Here is a 20,878-nt window from a genome sequence, read left to right on the forward strand (position 1 = left end):
TGGGCACAAACTGGAACACGGGAGGTTCCCTGTGAATATCAAGAAACTTTTTCACTGTGAGTGTGACTGAGCACTGTCACAGGTTGCCCAGAGTGGTTGTGGAGTCTCCATCCCTGGAGATACTCAAAAGCCATCTGGATGTGGTCCTGGGCAACTGGTTCTAGGTAGCCTTCATTGAGCAGGGGGTTGGACCGGATGACCTCCAGAGCTCCCTTCCAACCTCAACCATTCTGTTGATCTCCAGTACAGATAAAAGTTGCCAGCACTTTTGGATGTTTTCAGAGGGGACTCTTGTCAACACCCCTCAGACAGTGACTGGCCATCCTGTCCAAGAGCTTTCAGATCAAGGCATAGCCCATTTCAAACATCCCAATAAAACTCATTTAGCAATATGTCACTGCAGTAATTTGTGTAACAAGTATTACAACTGAGCTGAAAAGCTTTGATTTCCATGTAGGACAGTGGGACTGAACCAATGGACTTACCCGGGAAAAACACCCTTTAAGTTTCATTAGATTGTGGATCAGGCCTGTAGACATCTTCTCCTAGGTGTCTACAGAAAGATTCAAAAATCTTGCCATTTGCTATGGTAATATGAGTAAGTTTTTGGGGGAGGCCAGCCATTGCGCCATGTGTTTGGGTTATATTCAACAAAAGCAGTGGGAGATGCAACTAGCAGCTACATAGGAAGGGAAACGAAGGTGGAAAAGGAGACTTAGATGCTCACTGATTTTTGTTGGGTAGAAAAGTTCATTGTGTGAAATTCTTACTTCTGATGAAGGTGTTCCTTCCAGGAGAATAGTTTTGTTGACCGAAAAATGAATTTGACTGGACTTCATCATAAGGATGGATTGTTACTGCAGCTTTCTCTGCTATTAAATACTCATTTAAATTTTCTCTATTTGTTTTTCTGTTCCATTGTGATGTTCTCTTTCCTTCTACACCCTCCCAAATCCAAACTAAAAAAAAATACCACGACAGAACACAATTTAAAAAATAGATGCATGCAAAATCAGCAAAACTGTATTTTTCAGCTTTCGTGTGCATTACAACTGACACCGTAAGATTTGTTAATGTGGTGTGCAGCTAATGAGAAGCAAGAATGTGAATAGTAAGTGAAGTGATATATCATACGGCTTGTTTATTTTTCTTTTCATACCCTAACAGCAATATTATGGGAAAGGAGTGCAACTGGTGCAAGACGATAGTTCATTAAATATGGAAGAAAAAGTTCAAATCCTTGAGAAATACCTGAGTAACATTATCATTCAGACAGAGAGGAGGAAGACTGAGCTGACAAAACTAGTCAATTTGTGTGAGTTTTATGAGATGGTAAGAGAAATATGTTTGCATCTATGCCTTAAGCTAGGCTTTGTTGAATATAAGAGGAATCAGGCAGGGACAGCAGACAAACTAGTGTTACTTGGCAGTCCCATACAATCTCTTGAAGAATTAAAATTAGAATTTGGACAAATAAACAGGGTATTTAACTGTTATCACAGAACATCAAGGAGCAGATAACTCAGAGTTCCTGTTGTGGAATCCCAAAGAATCAATTGTGTGACAAGCAGGAGTTGTATTAAGAGTAATGTAAAATTTTCAGCTCAACTGGTTTTCAGCTGAATTAGACAAAATTTCTCTAATGGCTGCATACAACATCTCTCCTCTCTCTGCAAGTACATATGCAGGATTTTGAGAAACCTGTACAGTGCACTGTTTCTTATGTTCTATCTGAATATATGATCTCCATGCATATATGCCTTGCGAGCCAGAAATTTTGATCATTCAGTCTTGAACCTGAAATAAAGCCATACATCTTCTTTCTGTTTAAATGAATCATTCTTTCATAGTTTCAGTAATACAGGAAGAGAAATGTACATGTGCATGATGATGCACATGTTGGGGGTCTTATAAGCTCAGCAGATCTCAGACAGGAAGACCATGTGGAATTTCATATCACTCTTCTGCTTTCTCAATCATCTCTGCATCTCTCTGCAACTGAGATCAGATGTAGCACTGAGTTCGGTGCTTTTCTAAATGGAAATAGTTTTATTCTTTATTGTGCTTTCTTAAATGGTTTGGTGTTTCTGATAAATCTTTATTCTTTCTCATTTTTGGACTTACTTAAGGAGTACAATGTAATGGGAGAGGAGCTCACCGCACTTACATTGTGCCAAGATCTGTGCAGAGAGTTTTTCTTAAGTAATTTTAAATCCTTAGAGAGAAAATATAGTACATACACAGAATTTTACTGCTTAACTGTACTTTTTGCTTCTAATCCAGGCACAAGAGTGGATGTTAAATTGCAGTGAGTGTCTTTCACATTTAACTACAAAGGCCAGATATTCTCCGTCTTTGATTCATTGTCTGCAAACCTACCATCAGGAAGGTACAAAGTTTTCTGCAGAAAACTTTATAAAAATGAATAAGATGGTTTTGGCTCTGGGTAGCAAAAAAGAACTAAAACAACGGCATATTTTGAGGCTGAAATGTCAGCAAACAAAGCACCATTTAGCAAAATTCTTTTCTGCAACCCTCAAAGATTCCAGTAGGGAATATTTTCATAAAGTCCTCAAGGAACCTTTTATGAAGATCAGTGATGAGTTTGATGTTGAAGGTGTGAAGCTGCTAAGCCAGGCCCCTAATCACTCCTCTTCTAGCAACGATGACAATATTTGGGTGGACAAAACTAAGCCTGTATATAATACTTGGCCATTGTACCATCTTTTTTGGACCGTAGGACTGTGAAGCAAAATATGGAGGTAGCTGTGGAAATATCTGCATCTCCACTACAGTTGCTTGCTCCACTTGGACTTGAAAATGTGGGTGGATGCAAAGAAAAACTGGAATTCAAAGCACACAAACAGTGTTTGCACCTCACACTCAGCTTCATTCTATTCTGAGCCAATCCACTCAGCATCTACCTATCACAGGAACCAACCACTAAAAAAGGTTATGAAGAAAAGGCAAAGCTTTGAATTTAGCCAGCATGGAAGCAGCAACAGTGAATTTTACCAACATAGATACACAGGAGTTTATATCAAAGGACTCAAAGTTGCCAGTAATAACACCAACAAGAAAAAATACATGTAGTGTTTGAATATTAGAAGTTCTTTGGTAAGTAGAGACTGAATTTTATCCTCTCCCTCAAGGATCCATCATACAGAAGAAGAGGCAAAGACTGGAGGTGGAAGGTGAGAAATTATTACACCATAATCTCTTAAGTGAGGAGCAAAAAGAAAATGCTCTTTGAAAAGTAAAGCTCAAAAGATGACAGAAATGGCAGTGACCTTAGTTCTAAAGGAATGTTTTTGTGTCATTTTAGATTAGTTGAGGGAACAATGGAGGTGGCAAGGATTTTCCTTTTTTTTCTTTTTTTTTTTGTTTTTTACTCGGGGAAAATTCTCGTTGAAATTAAGTGAACTGAGTAGAAAAGTGATGAATTCAAGACTTAAACTGTAGGCTTTACAAACATGCTTTAATTTTTACTCCTTGGAAGTAGTCTCATAATTTACATTGAACCTTTTTTATGCCCAAAGATAAAGAATCATAGCACTCTGCAGGCTAGTGATCATAGCAGAGTATAAATAGAGATGTTCTGTTTTTTTTCCAATATTCCTGTGTCTAACTTTTCTGGAGCTTAGCATTCTTTTGCAACAGGAGAAAACTTAGCTCTTGGGCTGGTACACAAAAGCTGGATATTGAAATTGCTGGAAAACTTAAATGACATTTGTAGCTTTGATATATTTCTTCAGCTGAATCAAGTGTCTGAAGTAAGCAAAAGGTCTGCTAAAAATTACAAAATTGAAGTTACAAAGTAACTTCTTCGTAATCTAATCATGCATAAAGCAGCAAAAATAAAGATTGGCTCTATTTATTTTTGCGGGTGGGATTTTGAGTGTGTTCTGCAATTAAATGTTCATTTAAAAGAATCTATTGATGCCATTTACTAAAGAACCTTAGGTTAAAGCAAAATATTTAGGAAATCTAAGTGATATAATGTACAAGGAGGGGCATAAATAGAATTGGCAGTTTCTGAAGTACTCTCCTAACTCCTCAGTCCCTCCTGTCTGCTAACAGACATTATTATAGGGTATTTTTTATTTTTTGGAGTAAAGACCATCCATTTCTGAGATGATGTAGCTTGGTAGGTTGACCAACTTACCAATGACTTCTCTGAAGATGAAAGATTAAGTCAATATTAATAAACAAAATTATGCGTATCTCTATACAGTCTGACACCAAAATGAAAGGTCTTAAAAATATAGTTCTTCTGTCTTCCTTCAAAACATTTTTCAGTTAATCCTTATTAATTAGTATTCAGGACCAGAATCAAGTTCCTTGTTTCATATAGGCTATTCCAAAGGGGAATAATCTCCTTGAAGTTGAATTCATTATCACTTTGGTGTTCTTTATTGAGCAAGTTTACTCATTATGTCTGTAACAGTATCTGAACTGTGGTTTATTTTATTTATAGTCATTGTCTGCTATAATTTTCCAGGACTGTAGTTCAGCAAACTATCAACAAGTCAACCTATTTTTAAATTTAATCAAATCCTGAGGTAACTCTAATGATCTTAGAGTTTAGCACATGCTTAGCAGTTTTGCTGAATGGTATTACAATGTTTTCTATGTTGTGGCCTCTGTGCTTCTGAAAGACATAAATTAACTTTAGTTATTGCAGGAATGGATGTCTTAAGTGATGTTTTTTCTATATAAGTAGGTGTTTTAGAAGAAGTTGATCTGTTTTTTTGTTTTTCTTTTACTTTAATAGATCAATACATGCTACTTTTAATAATGATGAAACAGTATTTTCACTTAAAAACCATGAATCTTCCTTTTTTTGTAATTACTTTAATTGTATCCTTTTTTTATAGTGAAAAGTGTTATTTTACTTTACTCTCATGCAAAATAATTTTTAAGATGGATCCAGTTTTCATGTTAAAAACTCTCAGGAAGCAGATTAACAAAGGTAGAGTTTTGTCCCAGGGTAAAAAGCGAAGTAGAAATGAAAGTAAGATAGTACAAGGAACTAGTATTTATAGCTGAGGAACTAGTATTTATAGCTGAAACCCCATTTTGATCCTCCAAAATGTTCTGATTGTTGGGCATGGAATTTTGTTTTTGGTATTTTCCTGAGGTAGTGATCATAAAAATAAAAGTCGGATTCAAACTTAGAAGTTCTGAGTAAATTATCAGATTAATTTATAGAGTGTTTCTTCCACTGAACAAGAAATACCAGACAGATAGTTGACCTAAGACTTAGATTAAAGAATGAAATACATTAACTGTATAAATATGTGTGTCTTTGCTTGCTGATATGTCACAACCACATCTTAAAACAATAGTAAATACTCTGTATTTGTAATTGGAGGTTTACTGAGCAGCAGTATTTGTTATAATAAATATTCTTGTAGGTTTTTTAATTCTATTTGTTATTGTTAAGATTAAATTATGTTTAAATTATGTTCCAAAAAATGTTTTATTTAAGGTGTTATATGTTTAAATCATTGAAGACTTGTTATTATGAGGAAAGAAGAAACTATACAAAAATACTGAAATAATTTTTCTCTGCTTTGTATAACCAGGACTTAGAACAGTTTTGATTCCCAGGAAATTAAATCCTCCATGTTAAAGACAGTTTATTTTAATTTCTTTCTATTTCTTAGCTTCATTTTCCAAGGAAAATTACGTATTCTCTGTGAAATGTGGTTTGTTTTAGTCTTGTTAAGTATCTGGTACACTAAAAATCACACCATTCTTTCCACCACCATCCTTCATTTTGCTTGGTTCTTAGCTTTTTTCTGCACACTCTTTAGCCAAGAATTTTTTTTCCTGAAAGTGTTGTCTCTTTGTTTGAGAAAGATCACACACTTTAATAACATCTTTCTCAGTGTCAGATGTTACGTCGGTTAGGGAAAATCATGAAAATTTGACTGCATGTTAGTTTATCATCCCTGAAATTTAGTTCTGTTTCCAATTTTAAATGCAAGAATGAAAGAAATTCACTTTTGTGTACACAGTAATGGAGTCTTTGATATGGAACAGTATCCTTAGCCACATTCAAGCATTTTGCTTTCTTCCTTTTTTTGATATTTAGTTTTCATAGGACCAACTTCAGTCCTCTGTTTTCTCCATGAAAAACACCTGCATTTAGGAAGATCATAAAGTTGTAACTGACAAGACAAAAGAATTCTTAGGTGGCTGAGCAGCAGATTTTTCATCAAATATGTGTAGAGATGAATAAAACATGCAAGCAGAAAGAGTTCATTGTTTACACCTTGTAACAACCTGTCAGTGCTTAAAACAATTGTTTGTCTTTCAGCAATAAAGTACAGCATATAATGGATGAGATGATCACAACAGAAAGGGTGTATGTTAAGATCCTTAGGATATATCATCAACTATTTTCCAGAAATAGAAAAAAATATTTTACCTCAGGATTTGCGAGAGAAGAACATTATCTTTGGGAACCTCAAGAAACTCCATGATTTCCACTGCCAACACTTTCTGAAAAAGCTGGAGCACTGCAGAGATTTCCCGCTGTCTGTCAGCCACTGCTTTCTCAAACATTTAAGTCCCATTATCAAAGGAGGATGTGTTCTTCTAGTCTGACATTTTGAGTTAATTACAAATTCTGTTGCCTATTGTGTCATCTGAATTGCAAATCTCAACCTGTGACAAATTTATGCTATTGTCAGTCAGTCTGTGTCACCTCTAGGGTCCTGTGACTGCTAATTATTTTAGCATTTAAAACTACCTGCCCAATACGTTTAAATCTCATAATGTCTTAGCGATGAAGTAATCTAACTTCAGTATTTCTGATTTTACGCAAACTCAATGTCAGGGAGCAGTGAAGGCCAGCTGCTCCCTAAGGGACAGGGGAGCAAGCTAGAGCCCAGTCCTGGAGTATCCGAGCAAGGGAAGAAGTCGGGCCCAGGGACAGCAGCCAGTGTCAGTCAAGAGTCCAGACCATCAGGCACTCCACAGTGACAGGCAGGTCCAGGTCAGGCCAGGAAGTCAGTCTGCAGGTCAGGGTCCTGATCAATAGGGGTACAGGCACAAAGGTAGCTGAAGCTGTGAACAGCACACCTGTCCGGTAGTGACAGAGCGAGGGCCCAGAATGGAGCTTGAATGGAGCCTCTGGGCCCATGGGCAGAGGGTGTGGTAGAGGTTCCAGGTGAGGCTGGTCAGGGCAATTAAGGCCTACTAGCACACTCAGGGCCCTGATACTAAGTTCTTGTCTTTTTCATGAAACAGAGTATATAATGATGCAATCTTTTCAGTCACATGCTAGTGTTATAATACCAGATGAGAACTACAGGGGTAACAGGTTTTTTAGGTAGTCCTGCGAGGAGTGGGGAGTTGGACTCGATGATCCTTATGGGTCCCTTCCAACTTGAGATATTCTATGAACAGTGTAGCTTACTCATTTCAGAAGAGTTAAATGTAACTTCTGATTATAGTTACTTGTTCCTAATAGACAAAGCATCACACTGCTGGGGATTTTTTTATGCATCTGCTCTGGATGTGTGCTAAATGCAATAGATTTTTAGTTGGAAAAGATAGTCTATGTGTGGGAGGTATAATATGGATATGGTTTTCATATATACAGTTTTAAGACTGAGCTTGTATGAAGCTGACCTTACAGCCTGCCTATGATTTGGGCATATTTGGTAAATAGTTGTTTCTCCATCTTCCTCTCAGCTTAACTTGTGCTTAAGCACAAGAACATTTTTCAGTAAATGAAAGCTGATTCAAAGGTACTTGGAGAAAGTAAAATCAGATACTAAATATTTTGCTGTTTTAAATGTCATGTCACTCTTTTTTCTTCTTCCTGTCTTTGTCTTGCTATGGAGCAAAAGGGGGGATTATGAGAGTTACAACGCTATTTTAAACAGGTATGCAAATTTGAATAGGAATTGTGTGCATACTTGAATCAGAGCCAGGTATAAATGGTGTAAACAGAAACATGGATTAGATTAAATACTGTTCCATAGCCTCATATTTCTCTGCCCAGTGGTAGCTATACATTAAATTTCCTGCAAGAAAGAAGAATTTAACAACCAGTGTTGCAATTGTGTGGAGGAGGAAAGATAGGATGGGTTACATTATTCTGATAGGCAGATTTATTCCTCCTCTCTCCCTAAATCTGCATTTACGTGTTAATAGTACTGCATTTGGCTTACATGGCAAGGTTTTGGTAGCAGGGAGAGTGTGCTGCAGGAGTGGCCTCTGTGAGAAGAGACCGGGAGCTGCCCCCATGTTGGACAGAGCCAGTTCCAGCCAGCTCCAAGATGGACCTGCCACTGGCCAAAGCTGAGCACATCAGCAGCATTGGTGGTGCCTCTCTGTTAACATATTTAAGAAAGGGTAAAAAACACTGTGCAGCAGCTGTGAGAGAGAGGAGTGAGAAAAAGTGGGAGAAACAACCCTGCAGACACCAAGGTCAGTGAAGAAGGAGGGGGAGGAGGTGCTCCATGTGCCTGGGCAGAGATTTCCCTACAGCCCATGGAGAAGGCCATGGTGATGCAGGTTGTCCTCCTGCAGCCCATGGAGGACCACATCAGCGTAGATATCCACACTGCAGCCCGTGTAGGATCCAGCATCACATCAGGCAGATGTGTGCTAAAGAAAGCTGCCCACGCATGCCCATGGAGAGCCCACGCAGGAGCAGTCTCCTGGCAGGAACTACGCACGCTCGCCAGGCCACTGAAGCAGTCTTTTCCTGAAGTCCTGAAGGACCGTACCCTGTGGAAAAGACCCACACTGGAGCAGTTCTTGAAGAACTGCAGCCCATGGAGAACCCATCCTAGAACAGTTTGTGAAGGACTGTATCCCATGGGAAGGACCCCATGCTGGTGCAGGGGAAAAGTGTGAGGAGGAAGGAGCAGCAGAGATGAACTGTTATGGACGGACCACAACCCCCCATTCCCCCTGTGTTGCTCAAGGTGGTGAAGAGGTAGAAGTCAGGAATGAAGGAGTGCAGTGGAGCCTGGGAAGAAGGAGCGGGTGGGGGAAGGTGGTTTTAGTTTTGTCTTTTTTTCTCACCATCCTACTCTATTTTTAATTGGCAATAAATTAAATTCATTTTCCCCAAGTCAAGTCTGCTTTGCCCATGACGGTACTTGGTGAGTGATCTCCCTGTCTTTATGTCAACCCACAAGCTTTTTCATCTTATTTTCTCCCCCTTGTCCTGTTGAGGAGGGGGAGTGAGAGGGCAGCCAGCCAAGATTAACCCACCACAAGTACACTTTCTTAAAGTTAGCTATACTCACAAATCAATTAAATAATTGTGCTTAGAGAATCCTGAGAAAGTGAGCACTTAAATTTAGAACATGACAGTTATGATGCTGTCTCCCAAGAATGCTGTCTCCCAAGCCTCCTCCTAGTTCTGTCAGTAAGCTGCACAATGCTGCTGTTAATCACAGAAAGGTTGGAAGGGGCCTCTTGGGGTCATCTGCTTCAACGCCACAACTCAGCTTCTTTATCAGCCAGTAATACAGATAGCATCTAGGTTACTGTGTATGACTTTATCATAGTCATCTGCTAAGCATTTCCTAAACGTTTGAGTGTGTAATAAAGCACATACAGAGATCCTTGAATTTGGAGTATATTTTACAAATACTTTCAGGCTGTAAGAATTAGGAAGAATGAATTCTTCAGCATTTGTCTGTCAGGGTAGAAGCAACTGGAATTTGTTGAGACCCTTACAAGGTTAGACAGACTGCTGAAGCCAAATAGTTTTTCATATAGAAATGCCTGGATAAAGACGTAAGGGCTGGCAGAGTTCTACTTGCTGTTTGCTTTTACAGTGTTTTGACTGTGGTAGGAGCATAAAGGTCTTGTTTTCCTTAGCTGTGTGTTTGAGCTTGGCAAGATAGTTTCTGGAAATGAGTTTTTTATGAAGATAAATGATTTTTGTGTCACCACAAAGACAAAATGGAAAATGTAAAAGCCATCTCATCTCATCTCATCTCATCTCATCTCATCTCATCTCATCTCATCTCATCTCATCTCATCTCATCTCACACTATTTTCTTGCCAGACTGCAAGCTTTCTATACTATCATTTCAGTGGGTCACACAAACTGAAAATGAAACTGTGGAATTAAGCAATCATAGAATATTTTAGATTATTAGGGACCTCTGAGGGTCCTAGACCAACATTCTCCTCGGAGGAGGGCAAATCTCAAAGCTAGATCACGTTGCACAGTGCCCTGTCTAGTCAAGGTTTGAAAATCTTTAGTGATGTGCATTACACAATGAATGGAAATTTATATGCATCTTTACCAAAAATGACTGTGAACTTGGGGTTCTATTTTATTTTTCTTATGTAAATAGTTGCCCACCTTCTTATGTCATTAAAATGGTCTTGGATTAAACCTAGTGACTTCAGGTTGCCTGTTTGTTTGGGGTTTTTTTTCCCCTTTTCATTCTGAACCCACTTCACTTTAATATGTTTCCAGTAGCACATTTTGAAGTTATTGTCTGTCATTACATGCCTGTATTCAGGTAGCATTACAGGAAAGAGCATAATGATGCTGTAGATGAAAACAAGGCATCAATTTTTGTGTGGTATTCTGTTTGGTTTGTCCAAATAAATCTGCATAAGTACTGTTAGAGAAAAGAACAGCCTAGTAACTGAGAGTACATTTGTTTTGAAATAAGTAGATGGTATGAAAAATGGAACTTTTTTTGTTTTTTCAGATTATCTCATCTGGAAATTCAGTTGTTGCTTCATTTTTCTCATGATGACTAGGCCATAAAAAATTTTTACTGTTTTTCTTCTCATATCAGGATGCCTTGAAGGCCATGTGCAAAACTGAAAAACTCTTGTGGTGAACAGACAAAGAAGTGAGCTGTCAGTTTCTGGTGGTTCTTCTGCATCATCAGTGTATGATGCAGAGGAACAGAACTGGAATATTCTTTCTTCAAGCTGTTTGGGAAAATCACTGTTGTGCCTCTTTCTGAGATATCAATCCTGAAATGATCATTAATGACATACTTATTCCTATTTGTCACCTGGAAGCACAATCACACTTTTTCTAGCTGATCTGAAGGAAAAGCCACATTCTATTTATGATAGTAAACTGGAGGAATTGTAAATGACCTGTGGTAGCTGGTTTCAGCCCACTGTAATATTTACAACACATATGATAGTTTGCATGGCAAGCATTTGCTGAATTCCCAAAGGCACTTTGGAGAAGCCTTTCCTTGAAGCCTTGCCCAATTCTGTAGTTTGTGCTTTGTCTAAAGGAATGGTCAGAGTGATGGGTGTAGGTGTTCATTTGCATTAAGGGATCATGCCTTGGATAATTCATTTCAGTATTTTGCATATAGTGCTGTTTCTCATTTCAAGCTTGGATTAAAGAAGAAAATTATTTTAGCTCTTACTACAATTACGGTTACTCTGTTAGGAATAAGTGGTGGTTATTTGCCTACTAGCTATATGCATGTTCTGAGACAGACAGTTTGACTTTTCAAGCTGACATCTTAACGTTTTCCTTTGCAGAAGACAGTTAACTTTGTGTTGTATGTGCTTAAGATTGAACAGTGCCAACACTTTTCTTTTTCAGGGGAGCGATACGGGCAAGAATTTAGTGATTTATCTGAATACATTTCCTGCCTTGCTGAAATGCTGGCCTTAATGTTGACAACTTCCTCCTATCTACACATCTCACACTCAATTATTTTTTTCTTTTTTAAAGAAAGTGGATGAAAGCAAAACCTGTTATTGCTGAATTTGCAGAAAGTGGCACTAAACCCACGTAAAGGCTTTTAATGGTCTCTTTTCTGATGTCACAAATTCCTATTTATTCTGTTCCTACAAGACAATGTTACAATATGTAGCACCTTCTGAAATAACTGAAGTGGTTGGGTGTTACAGCTTCAGTTGATGAAAGAGCCAGGCCTTTTGACAAAGAAGATGGAGTTGTAGTTACTGTTCACAACCCTGCTATTTGAGAGTGTCATGTTTGGGTAGATTGGAGGCTCTCATGACACTGTATTTGCCATCAAAAGAAAAACACATGATCCTTTCCTCTTTCCACACTCCATGTCTCTTTCTAATCACCTAGTACCAGTGCTTCTAAGACTGGCAACAAGACCAAGTTTTTCCCCTTATAGTATTAAACACAGGGGAGAATTCTCAATTAAAGGTTTGGCTTCAACCCAGTTTATGTAAATGTTGAGTTTAAGTGGTTGTTTTAATTGACAAAGTTGCTGTGATGTGGCTATGGTTGTTGTCTGTCTAGCTTAATTTTTGGCCTGTTATGTTGTCTGATGAAGATCTATTTTGGAGAGAAAATGTATGGGCTGGCAAAAGTCAGGGAAGTACCTGAACTTCAGATATATGTGAGTGCTTGTTCTTTCCTGGTACCGATGATCTCAGATATGAAAGGGAGAGACTTCCCTCTGTTAGCTGAAAGACAGAGATTTTAAATAGCACTTTTGAGAGTGAGATTAGATAAGATAACCATGCTGGTTTAGCACTTCCTTCCCTGGAAAGGAAAAGGGAGCCTCAGTGGTCTGCTATCGCTTCTTCACTTTCCTGCCACCCTCCATGCTTTAGTATTGCTGCTTATCTGACCCTTCAGTAAACCAGTACTTCTTTGATTCACAGACTAATTTTCTGTTGGCTTAGGCATATTGTGAAATGTCACCATGATTTTAAAAATAAACACCCTCTTATTTTATTCATTCTCACGTATAGTATTGGTGATCCTGTCTGTTCTGCAGTCATGCATACTGTCTCTTAGAAAAAAAATAAGGCAAAATCAAACTTTAGAAATTCAGTCTTTCCTCTTTTCCTCCCTCAAACACAAAAGCCTTAAACAGGAAAATGGGAAACAAAATGTTTCTTGAGTTTTAAACCTTCTCTATAAGCAATAAGAAAGTGTATAACTTCATTCCTTTCTGGAAGTAAACTGTTAATTAGCAGTTAAATGTTAAATGTAGGTATTACTATATTTTGTGCAATTTTGTAAATGCTGAAAACAGCAGCATATAACTGATCCCTGTATGACAAGAAAAATGTACAAATTGCTTGAAACTTTTGTAAGTATAGTTTTATTGCCTTTCAAAATTTAAACAGCTAGTTATTAAGGTATATACACAACTTTTTATCTGCTTACTTAGTGTATTTGGACCTCTTTATCTGCTTACCTAGTATATTTGGACCAGTGGTCCAAAAGCTCCAAGACAAACTGCACTAATAATGTCCTAGATTTTTATTAGAATAGAGCAACATTTGTAGAGGTGAAAAACTGAAATAAATATTTGTACCTGCTTCTATATACAAAAAAGTTATTGCTTATTTGCCGGGGAAGACAGTTTGACTCTTTCCTTCAACTCTTTTTCATAATTGTTTTAAAAGAAACAGTAAATTTAATACTTTTTTCCATGTTACATTTGGTATTATCATCTGCAAGTTTTTCTCTGTCTTGTTCAGCTTGTCTTGTATTTAAACCTCAGTTTCCTATCACAGGCAAGTGTCCTGGTCACCAAGGCTCTGAGCTCTTCTAGAGTCTTTTGTCTTTTCCACTGGAGCCACTGTATTTAACTATTCCTTGCTGATAGGAAGGGCAAAATGGAGGGACATTGTGTAGCTCAATGACTGTAGCACCTCAGTTTTTCCTCATGGCTATAGTTTTTAAGAGAAGCTCTATATTAACTCTGAGAAATCTTCCCCATTGAAACCAGCATGTGAATCCACAGCATATCATCTTTTGTGGAAGAAAGTGGAATACAGATCATGTTACATGTTTAGGTTGGAACCCTGAGTGCCTTTTTGTGTGGCATAGGAAAGATACAGAAATATTCTCATGTATGTGTGCTGCCCTGATCTTACTGTTCCTGCTGGGCAGTGGTCTGTACTTAGCTAAGTTAGCTTTGTTATAAATATGAGGGTTTAAATGAGTAAATACTCTCTGACTAAAGATCTCACAGTTAATTACTGCAGAATCACAGTATAGCTCCAAAATAGAAAGCAGAGGATCAGCATGTGACTGTTCGCTCTGCCTTCCCAGCAAGGCTTCCATTAGCAGCGAACAGCAGCTGCAGATAAAAATAGAAGGTGATAAGCAACTAGGATCTTACACAGAAGTCACTCTCCATGACGGCTAGGAGTCCAAAGCAACAATGAAGTCTCTCCGATTCATTAGTGCTGAAGCATTTGTGTCAAATGCAGAGTTTGCCAGGAAGAGTCTCGGCGGTGTTGCCCATAATCTTTTTCCTCTTCTTTTTAAAGCCAGCTATTTATTGGAGCAAAGGGAAGTGATTCATGACTTGGTACAGAACTGGCCACTTGTTGACTTTAACATGGGAAAACTTTTGGGAACTACTGTGGACTACCAGGAAGACCTGAGCTGTAGAACATGCTCAGTGTGCTTGGAAAGCTGTCTGACAGGACTGAGAGACTATGTGCTGAATCATCCTTCTCCCTACGTGAAAAGGTTGAAAGTGGTGGACCTGACAGGTATAAAAGATGTTGAAGTTCAGTTTTGTGAGTGTAAGAAGACAATGGGCAGGTGGGCCAGGACACAGCTGCTCTCTAAGCTTTGTTTAGAACTGCTGGTTTACCTGCAACAAACACAGTGCAATCCAGGCGCCTTTGAAATCAGTGTTGATGTGCTAATTGACTTGTTTGTTACAGAGAGGAACTATGAGCTGGTAATGCAGGCTCTGTTGAAGAAATGCTATTGTCCACTGAAGATCTGCTGTGTGTCATTCAGGTCTGACAACCTGGCTTTGCAGAAATTCTTCTATATCATAAAGCTCACTGATCCCTCTTTGTTGCGCAAACTGGAAATAGTTCACAATGTTCGCTTGGAAATGGAACACTTGGAAATACTCTTCAACAGTATCCACTTCCCTCTATTGATGTCCTTGACCTTGCCAGCACGAACATTTAATGTGCAGAGGTTCACAGCTACAGATGAACGGGTGCTTACTAACATTGGAGAAAAGATGGGTGAAATGACGCAGCTGACTGAGCTGAGTATGCCATTTTCTATACTCACAGGAAGAATACAGAAACTGCTCAGGTAATTTGGTCATCCTGCTTTCCATCAAACTGTAAAGAACAGCCCTTTGTGCCATCAGCAAGCTGAGAATCTCTGAGAATAAGGGAAGTGAGTATATCGCAGGGTGTGTGTGAGAAGGGGCAGCAGGAAGCTAGGAAAGAGTATTTGTTGGGGAGAATTGGAAGACAATGTATATCTAATACACTTAGAAGATGTGACTGTTATTATTCTTCCAGAGCTCATCTGATGAGTATGGTGAGAATATACTTTTGGCTACTGCATAAGAGAAGGGTACACCCAGACATTTTTGATTTGCCGCATTCTTGAGCTTATATCTCAATCAGCCTGGGCTGGCCTTTGGTGCAAGACCTGAGTCATATTCCAAGTATTTTTTAGGCTCTCTAGTGAATTTTTGTCCTCTAAAAAACAGGCAGTAAATATACTATGGTTCCACAGATACTGTATTTTTAGGTGGGCAAGGGGATAGTAGACTCTGATTTGAGACTTTGATTTCAGTTGTTTGTTGTGTCTGTTGATCTCAAGGCAAGAGAGTTCTAATGCTTTTCTGTACTGCAAATTAAGCTAATATATGAATATTCATGATGAATTCCTGGGAAAAATTGGCAATTCTCAAAAAGATAACAAGCTGCCAGTGAACAGTGTTCATACTTGAACAGAAAATAAGGTAACTGTATGCTTTTCAGAGCATCTAAAAAAAAGGCAGACAAAAGTGTCATTGAGAAAAATCACCTTTTTCTAAAATTCCTCCTGTACAAAGAAATCATTTCATTTAGAAGTTGTGAATGACACACTGCTTATATTGATAGAATTAAATTACAAGTTTCTAACCTTGATCCAGCTGAGGTCTATGGCAGAAGTCTCACTAAGCTTTAGTATGTATGAAAAGGGATCTCTTGATTTTTGTCTGTCAGAACTATTTTATATTCAACCAGAATATTTGCACATAATCTCATGTATACTTCTTCCAACCTTCTTCTTCATCAGAAGGTTTCTTTGCAACTCCAGGACAATACAACGTGTAAACCTCTTGGGCATTTAAAAACATAGTAGAAACAAAACTAGAAACAAAAGCAGATGTCTTGTTACAATATCTATGGGCTTTCATCTTGGAATTAATCCTTCCTTAATGGAAATGATACAAATCTCTGGAATTATAATAGCTTTCTACAAGAAGCAGTCACCAATGTTTTTATGGTAGTAATGATCTGCTATTAATTCAGCAAGTATAGACACCTGACAACATATAACAGGTTACAAAATAGACACATAGAATGTTACCAAATTAATCCCCATTAAAACAACACAGTTGGAGTAATGTAAAGTAGGAACTAATTCATGGAACTGACTTCAGGAGGAAAATATACTTGTCATTGTTAGCACGTGCTTCTGTTTCTCAAAAGAGGTTGGAAAAAATAATTAATGTGGCAGATGGCTGCATTCATAATGTGGATAGTTGTATGAAAATTTGTAAATGTAGCTTTTCAATGTTTTATGCCATAAAACTTTTTTCTCTTTAATTCTGCAGCCCACTAAAAACTCCGCTGAAGATGCTGGATGTTCCTAACTGCTCATTGAACCATGCTGATATGGCCTATTTAGCCAATAGCTTCCATGCTAATCACTTAGAAGCCCTGGACCTGAGTGGTCACAAGATACTTGACCTTTACCCATCAATATTCTTTAAACTTCTCAGCCATTCCTCTTCAGTGCTCAGGAGTCTCACCTTGGAGGACTGTAACATCCAAGACACTCATGTCAACATGCTGATTTTAGGTTTAAGCCCTTGTCAGAAACTACAGGAGTTTAAGTTTCTTGGAAACCCACTGTCATCCCAAGCACTTAAACACCTTTTCACATTTCTCTGTGAGTTGCCAATGTTGAAAAATGTGGAGTTCCCAGTTCCAAGGGACTGCTACCCTATTGGCATCACCTACCCAATCGATGATGCCAGTCTCTGCAGATTTGATCATCAAAAATACGAAAGTGTAGCAGAGGATCTTAACCTCATTTTACTCCAGGCAAATAGGGAGGATGTGAAGGCTTCAACTCCACTCTTTGGCAGTTATGATGCAGCTGTTCAGGAGACAAAAAATGAACTGGGAGCTTACTTGATCAAGTCCTTCAAAGAGACTTTAGAAAAGTTCACTACTTCTCTAAACAAAATGAGTTAAAGGTGTAACATAGTGGTGATGAGATGCTTTGTCAAATCAGAAGTTAATTTAGTCTTCTCTAGAACTGTGCCTTCATTGATCAGTCTTGAGTTTTCTTTAATTTCTTGGCTGAATTTACTTCTGTTTGAATAGCCTCTGATCATCTGAGGTATTTTAGCTATGCTTTATCTATTGCATACACCTTGCATAAGCACTGCTTGCTCTCAAAAGAGGGGAGGATTCTTAATAGCTTATTATTTTACACAAAAGCACTTTGTTTCTCAGTAAAACAATAGGTGTCTAAGCTTGGCTGATTTCTTATACAGTTTCCTCTGGATTTGGCAGTGAGGCTTGTAGCCCTACAGAAAAGCCAGGAAAGTCCTTTCCCAAGTCCAGCAGGATGTCCCAAAGACTGCACCTATGGCTCCATAATCCAACTTTTGTTTTTGCTGTTGGCCTTCCAAATTCACCAGTCTGTGTTTTATCCAGTACGTTCCCAATAGTGGGGGATGTATAACAGCCTTCATGTCCCTGTGCCTCTCTTTCTTCTGCAGAGGCAAGCATGATAAACCTCCTTTTGCATGGGGAATTACAGAGTTTGTCTAACACATTGTGCTGGTGAGGAGTAAAGTTCCATACTGAGGAGCCAGCAAACCAAATTGTTGGCTGACAGCAGGGGATTTCCCCCCATTTCCCCCAGCAATATAAAGCAGCCTATAAGGATTCTGCTGAAGCTCTTGCAAGGTGTATTTTACAAAGGCATACCAGGACCGTGCTGCACAGCCACGCTTGTGGTGTCAGCAGGTAAGTGCCTCAAGCTGCTCCCTTTGTTGAATCAGCTTCTTGGCTGGTAGAGTGTACCCTGCTGCTTTCAGCTGTTTTAAAGTCTAGGACAGTGGTAATGCAAAAAAGACTAGTTTCAAAAACACACATAGAAAAATGAATCCAGTGCCAATTTCAAAAATGTAGAAAAGGGACAAGGCGGGTTGCTGAGTAACTAGAAGTTCATCTGCATAAAATACTGCCATCTTCTGCCAGGACTGTGTATTGTTCTGCTACAGAATTACAAGCAGTGCCTGGAAGAATCACATTTATTTGGCAAGCTCCAGTGCAAGAAATGTATTTGAGTGACAGAGTAAACAGAATCCTAGACCCCCCACACACACTGTGTTGGAACGTGGGTAAAGGGGCCAACAGGGTGTTGGGATGCAGCAGCAGGGCCACAAAACAAATCGGGGGAGAGTACTATAATGGGGGAGGAATCCCTGGGTAGTAGGCAAGTGTCATAGTCTACTCAGCTTCTCACCTGTAATACTGCGGACAGACCGAAGAGAAAGATATTAGCAAATCTTACCTATTGTCAGCCAATTTGAGACCTCTGCTAACAGCCTCTGTCAACTCTACCAGAGCCCAAACTGCTTGATGTAGGACTAGAGACTTGGGTTAGCTACTAGGTGATTAAAAAAAAAAAGATATTCAGGTTAATGCCCAGCACTCTGCCATTAAATATACTTGTAACAGTTCATGAAAACTTGATTAAATAGCACTGAAAGTGAATGTTGTAGCAGGAGTTGAGCTATCATTGTAGTATTAAAGATCATTATTAAGATAACAAAGGATAAAAGATAATAAAAAGGATTATTAAGATAACAAAGGATAAAATTACTTGAAATAATACTGGATCTCATCATCTGAGGGTAAGGAAGAAACTTTCTTCATTTAGGCAGTGCTGGTTTGTGAAGCTTTCTGTTTATCCACAATAAGAATATGCAAGCAACTACTAACCTAGTTTACAAAAAAAAAAAAAAAAAAAAAAAAAAAAATTAATGGACTGAGTACTAAGCAGAGCTTACAGGTTCCACAGCATGCATTTAAATGTTTTTTTTGATGTCTTCTTAGCTTATGTTCTTCCTTCTAACATGTTTTACTGATTAAACATATCATGGTAAAATTGAAAGTGAATGGATGAGATCTGTTTATGTTTACAGAGCGCTAAAAAAAAAAAATAGAAGTAATCTAAGTTGCCAAGCCAAGCAGCTGTGATTTGGAAAAATGCCAGAATTAGGTTCCATATGGTCTTGCTAATATTTGGACAGAGTTCCACATGCTCCCTTGTCCTCATCTCTACTCTTTACCGTTCCCTCCCTCTGACCTTGCCGTTCTTTCCATCCTAGACTTGACCCATGACTTCTCAGCCAGACGTAAGTGGTTTGAATTTAGCTAGTCCAAGGATCTATCTACTCCTTTGGGATGAGTAGTGGCACTTCCTGTTGCTGGGAGAGGACATTCTGTGTACAGTAGCTGCAAACCTATGTGTAGTGATTCCTCCACCCTGGCAGCAAGGCTAGCTAACAGGTTGTACCTGGAGGTGAAAGTTGGCCATTTTGGAAGCATGTTGTGCTACAACAGCCAGTCCCTGCCTGTTTCAGTACACACAAAATAGACAGCTCGTTCATAGATCAGCTCTTATTTCACAATATTTAGATGCCTTATGAAGACTGCTGCCTATGCAGCTATCTCTGCTTTCTCCTTGCCTAAAGTCAGTCTTGGTCCACCCCTTTATTTTATTTCTTCCTTCTGTTTCCCACAAACTCCTGCCTGTCTTCCATTTTCAGTTTTACATATATATGCTATTTATGACTCTCTGGGCCAGGAGGAGTATGTAGAGGCCATAGTTTTAGTGCCCAGTGAGGATCAGCCCTATGTCTATTTCAAATATTCCCTTTGAGCCTGGAGTATGGAGTGCGTTGCATTATAGAAGTGGTGCACATGCATCACTTCATGCAGAATAGCTGTGAATGACTGACAAACAGTTGGAACACATTGATCCATGTGCAGAAAGGATTTGGATCCTGTTCCTGGGAAGCCAGCTGCTCTGCAGAAGCATGCAGACATTTTCAAAGTTTTGTGATCTTCTAAAATGCATTTTGATAGGATTGAGGCAAAAGTTTTATTGTTTACAGTTGCATGTTAAAATTTTATTTCATGAAATACAGTATTAACTAAAATGCATAACAGGTATATCAGTACTTTGAATAGTACTGAATCCAAAAGGCTGAACTACAATAAAACACTGCTAGTACATGACAACAGTATTTTATTGACACAAAACTGTATTTACCTCAGAACTTGCTAGGAGAAAATGTCATATTTTGGACGAGGAGGGATTTTTACCCTTTTGGAATGGAATCAGGTATTTTTTCCTCTTTTAAATCACACAATTTCCAACTTTAGAGCCAACTTGTTCCAAGTTCTGAAGAACTTCAGACCAGCTCTATGCAATTACCTTTGCTGTGGTGACAGGTGCTCCTTTGTGGAAAGCCTGTCCATAGCTCTCAGATATCCTACTTTTGTCTATTGAGTTTCTTTCTTAATTATGGTTGTTACTGTTGGTTTTAAATACAGGCCAAGCTGTAGCATTTTGGTGTTGCCCTGCTTACTGCAACAAGGATGTGTGCCATCTCTCAGAAGGATTCCTGCATCTCTTCTGCCCCAGCAGTGCTGATTATGGTTTCAGCCTGCTCTTTCTTCCTTTTTCCATGTGTGTGGGACTTGGCATTCTGCTATTAGAGAAGAAGGACTAATGCTACAGTTACCTAAGCATATAAAGTTACCTTATACTTTGCAAGTGCAGCCAGATATTGATTTAATCCTGCCTTGTGTTCCCTGTCTTTCTGATTTG

At 38.6% G+C, this 20,878-nt stretch overlaps 2 protein-coding genes across 3 annotated transcripts in view; both read left to right on the plus strand.

Moving 5' to 3' along the window:
• PLEKHG4B (pleckstrin homology and RhoGEF domain containing G4B) overlaps nucleotides 1-2,718 on the plus strand; it is a 42,413-nt gene extending 39,695 nt beyond the window's left edge. The window contains exons 8-9 of the mRNA XM_076332101.1: nucleotides 1,168-1,332; nucleotides 2,284-2,718. The gene's annotated coding sequence lies outside the window, so the exon portion shown is untranslated. The remainder of the gene's footprint in view (nucleotides 1-1,167; nucleotides 1,333-2,283) is intronic.
• An 11,366-nt stretch (nucleotides 2,719-14,084) lies between these two features.
• Nucleotides 14,085-19,153, plus strand: LRRC14B (leucine rich repeat containing 14B). 2 transcript variants are annotated; one of them, XM_076330703.1, is made up of 3 exons: nucleotides 14,085-14,478; nucleotides 14,656-15,046; nucleotides 16,572-19,153. In XM_076330703.1, the coding sequence occupies exons 1-3, from the start codon at nucleotides 14,142-14,144 to the stop codon at nucleotides 17,215-17,217; spliced, it is 1,374 nt and encodes a 457-aa protein (XP_076186818.1). In that variant the 5' UTR covers nucleotides 14,085-14,141; the 3' UTR covers nucleotides 17,218-19,153. The 2 variants fall into 2 exon arrangements, with proteins under 2 accessions (XP_076186818.1, XP_076186817.1); XM_076330702.1 differs by having other exon boundaries at nucleotides 14,085-15,046.
• The last annotated feature ends 1,725 nt before the right edge of the window (nucleotides 19,154-20,878 follow it).

The sequence above is a fragment of the Aptenodytes patagonicus genome, chromosome 2 (genome assembly GCF_965638725.1).
Source record: "Aptenodytes patagonicus chromosome 2, bAptPat1.pri.cur, whole genome shotgun sequence".
NCBI classification, from domain to species: Eukaryota; Metazoa; Chordata; class Aves; order Sphenisciformes; family Spheniscidae; genus Aptenodytes; species Aptenodytes patagonicus.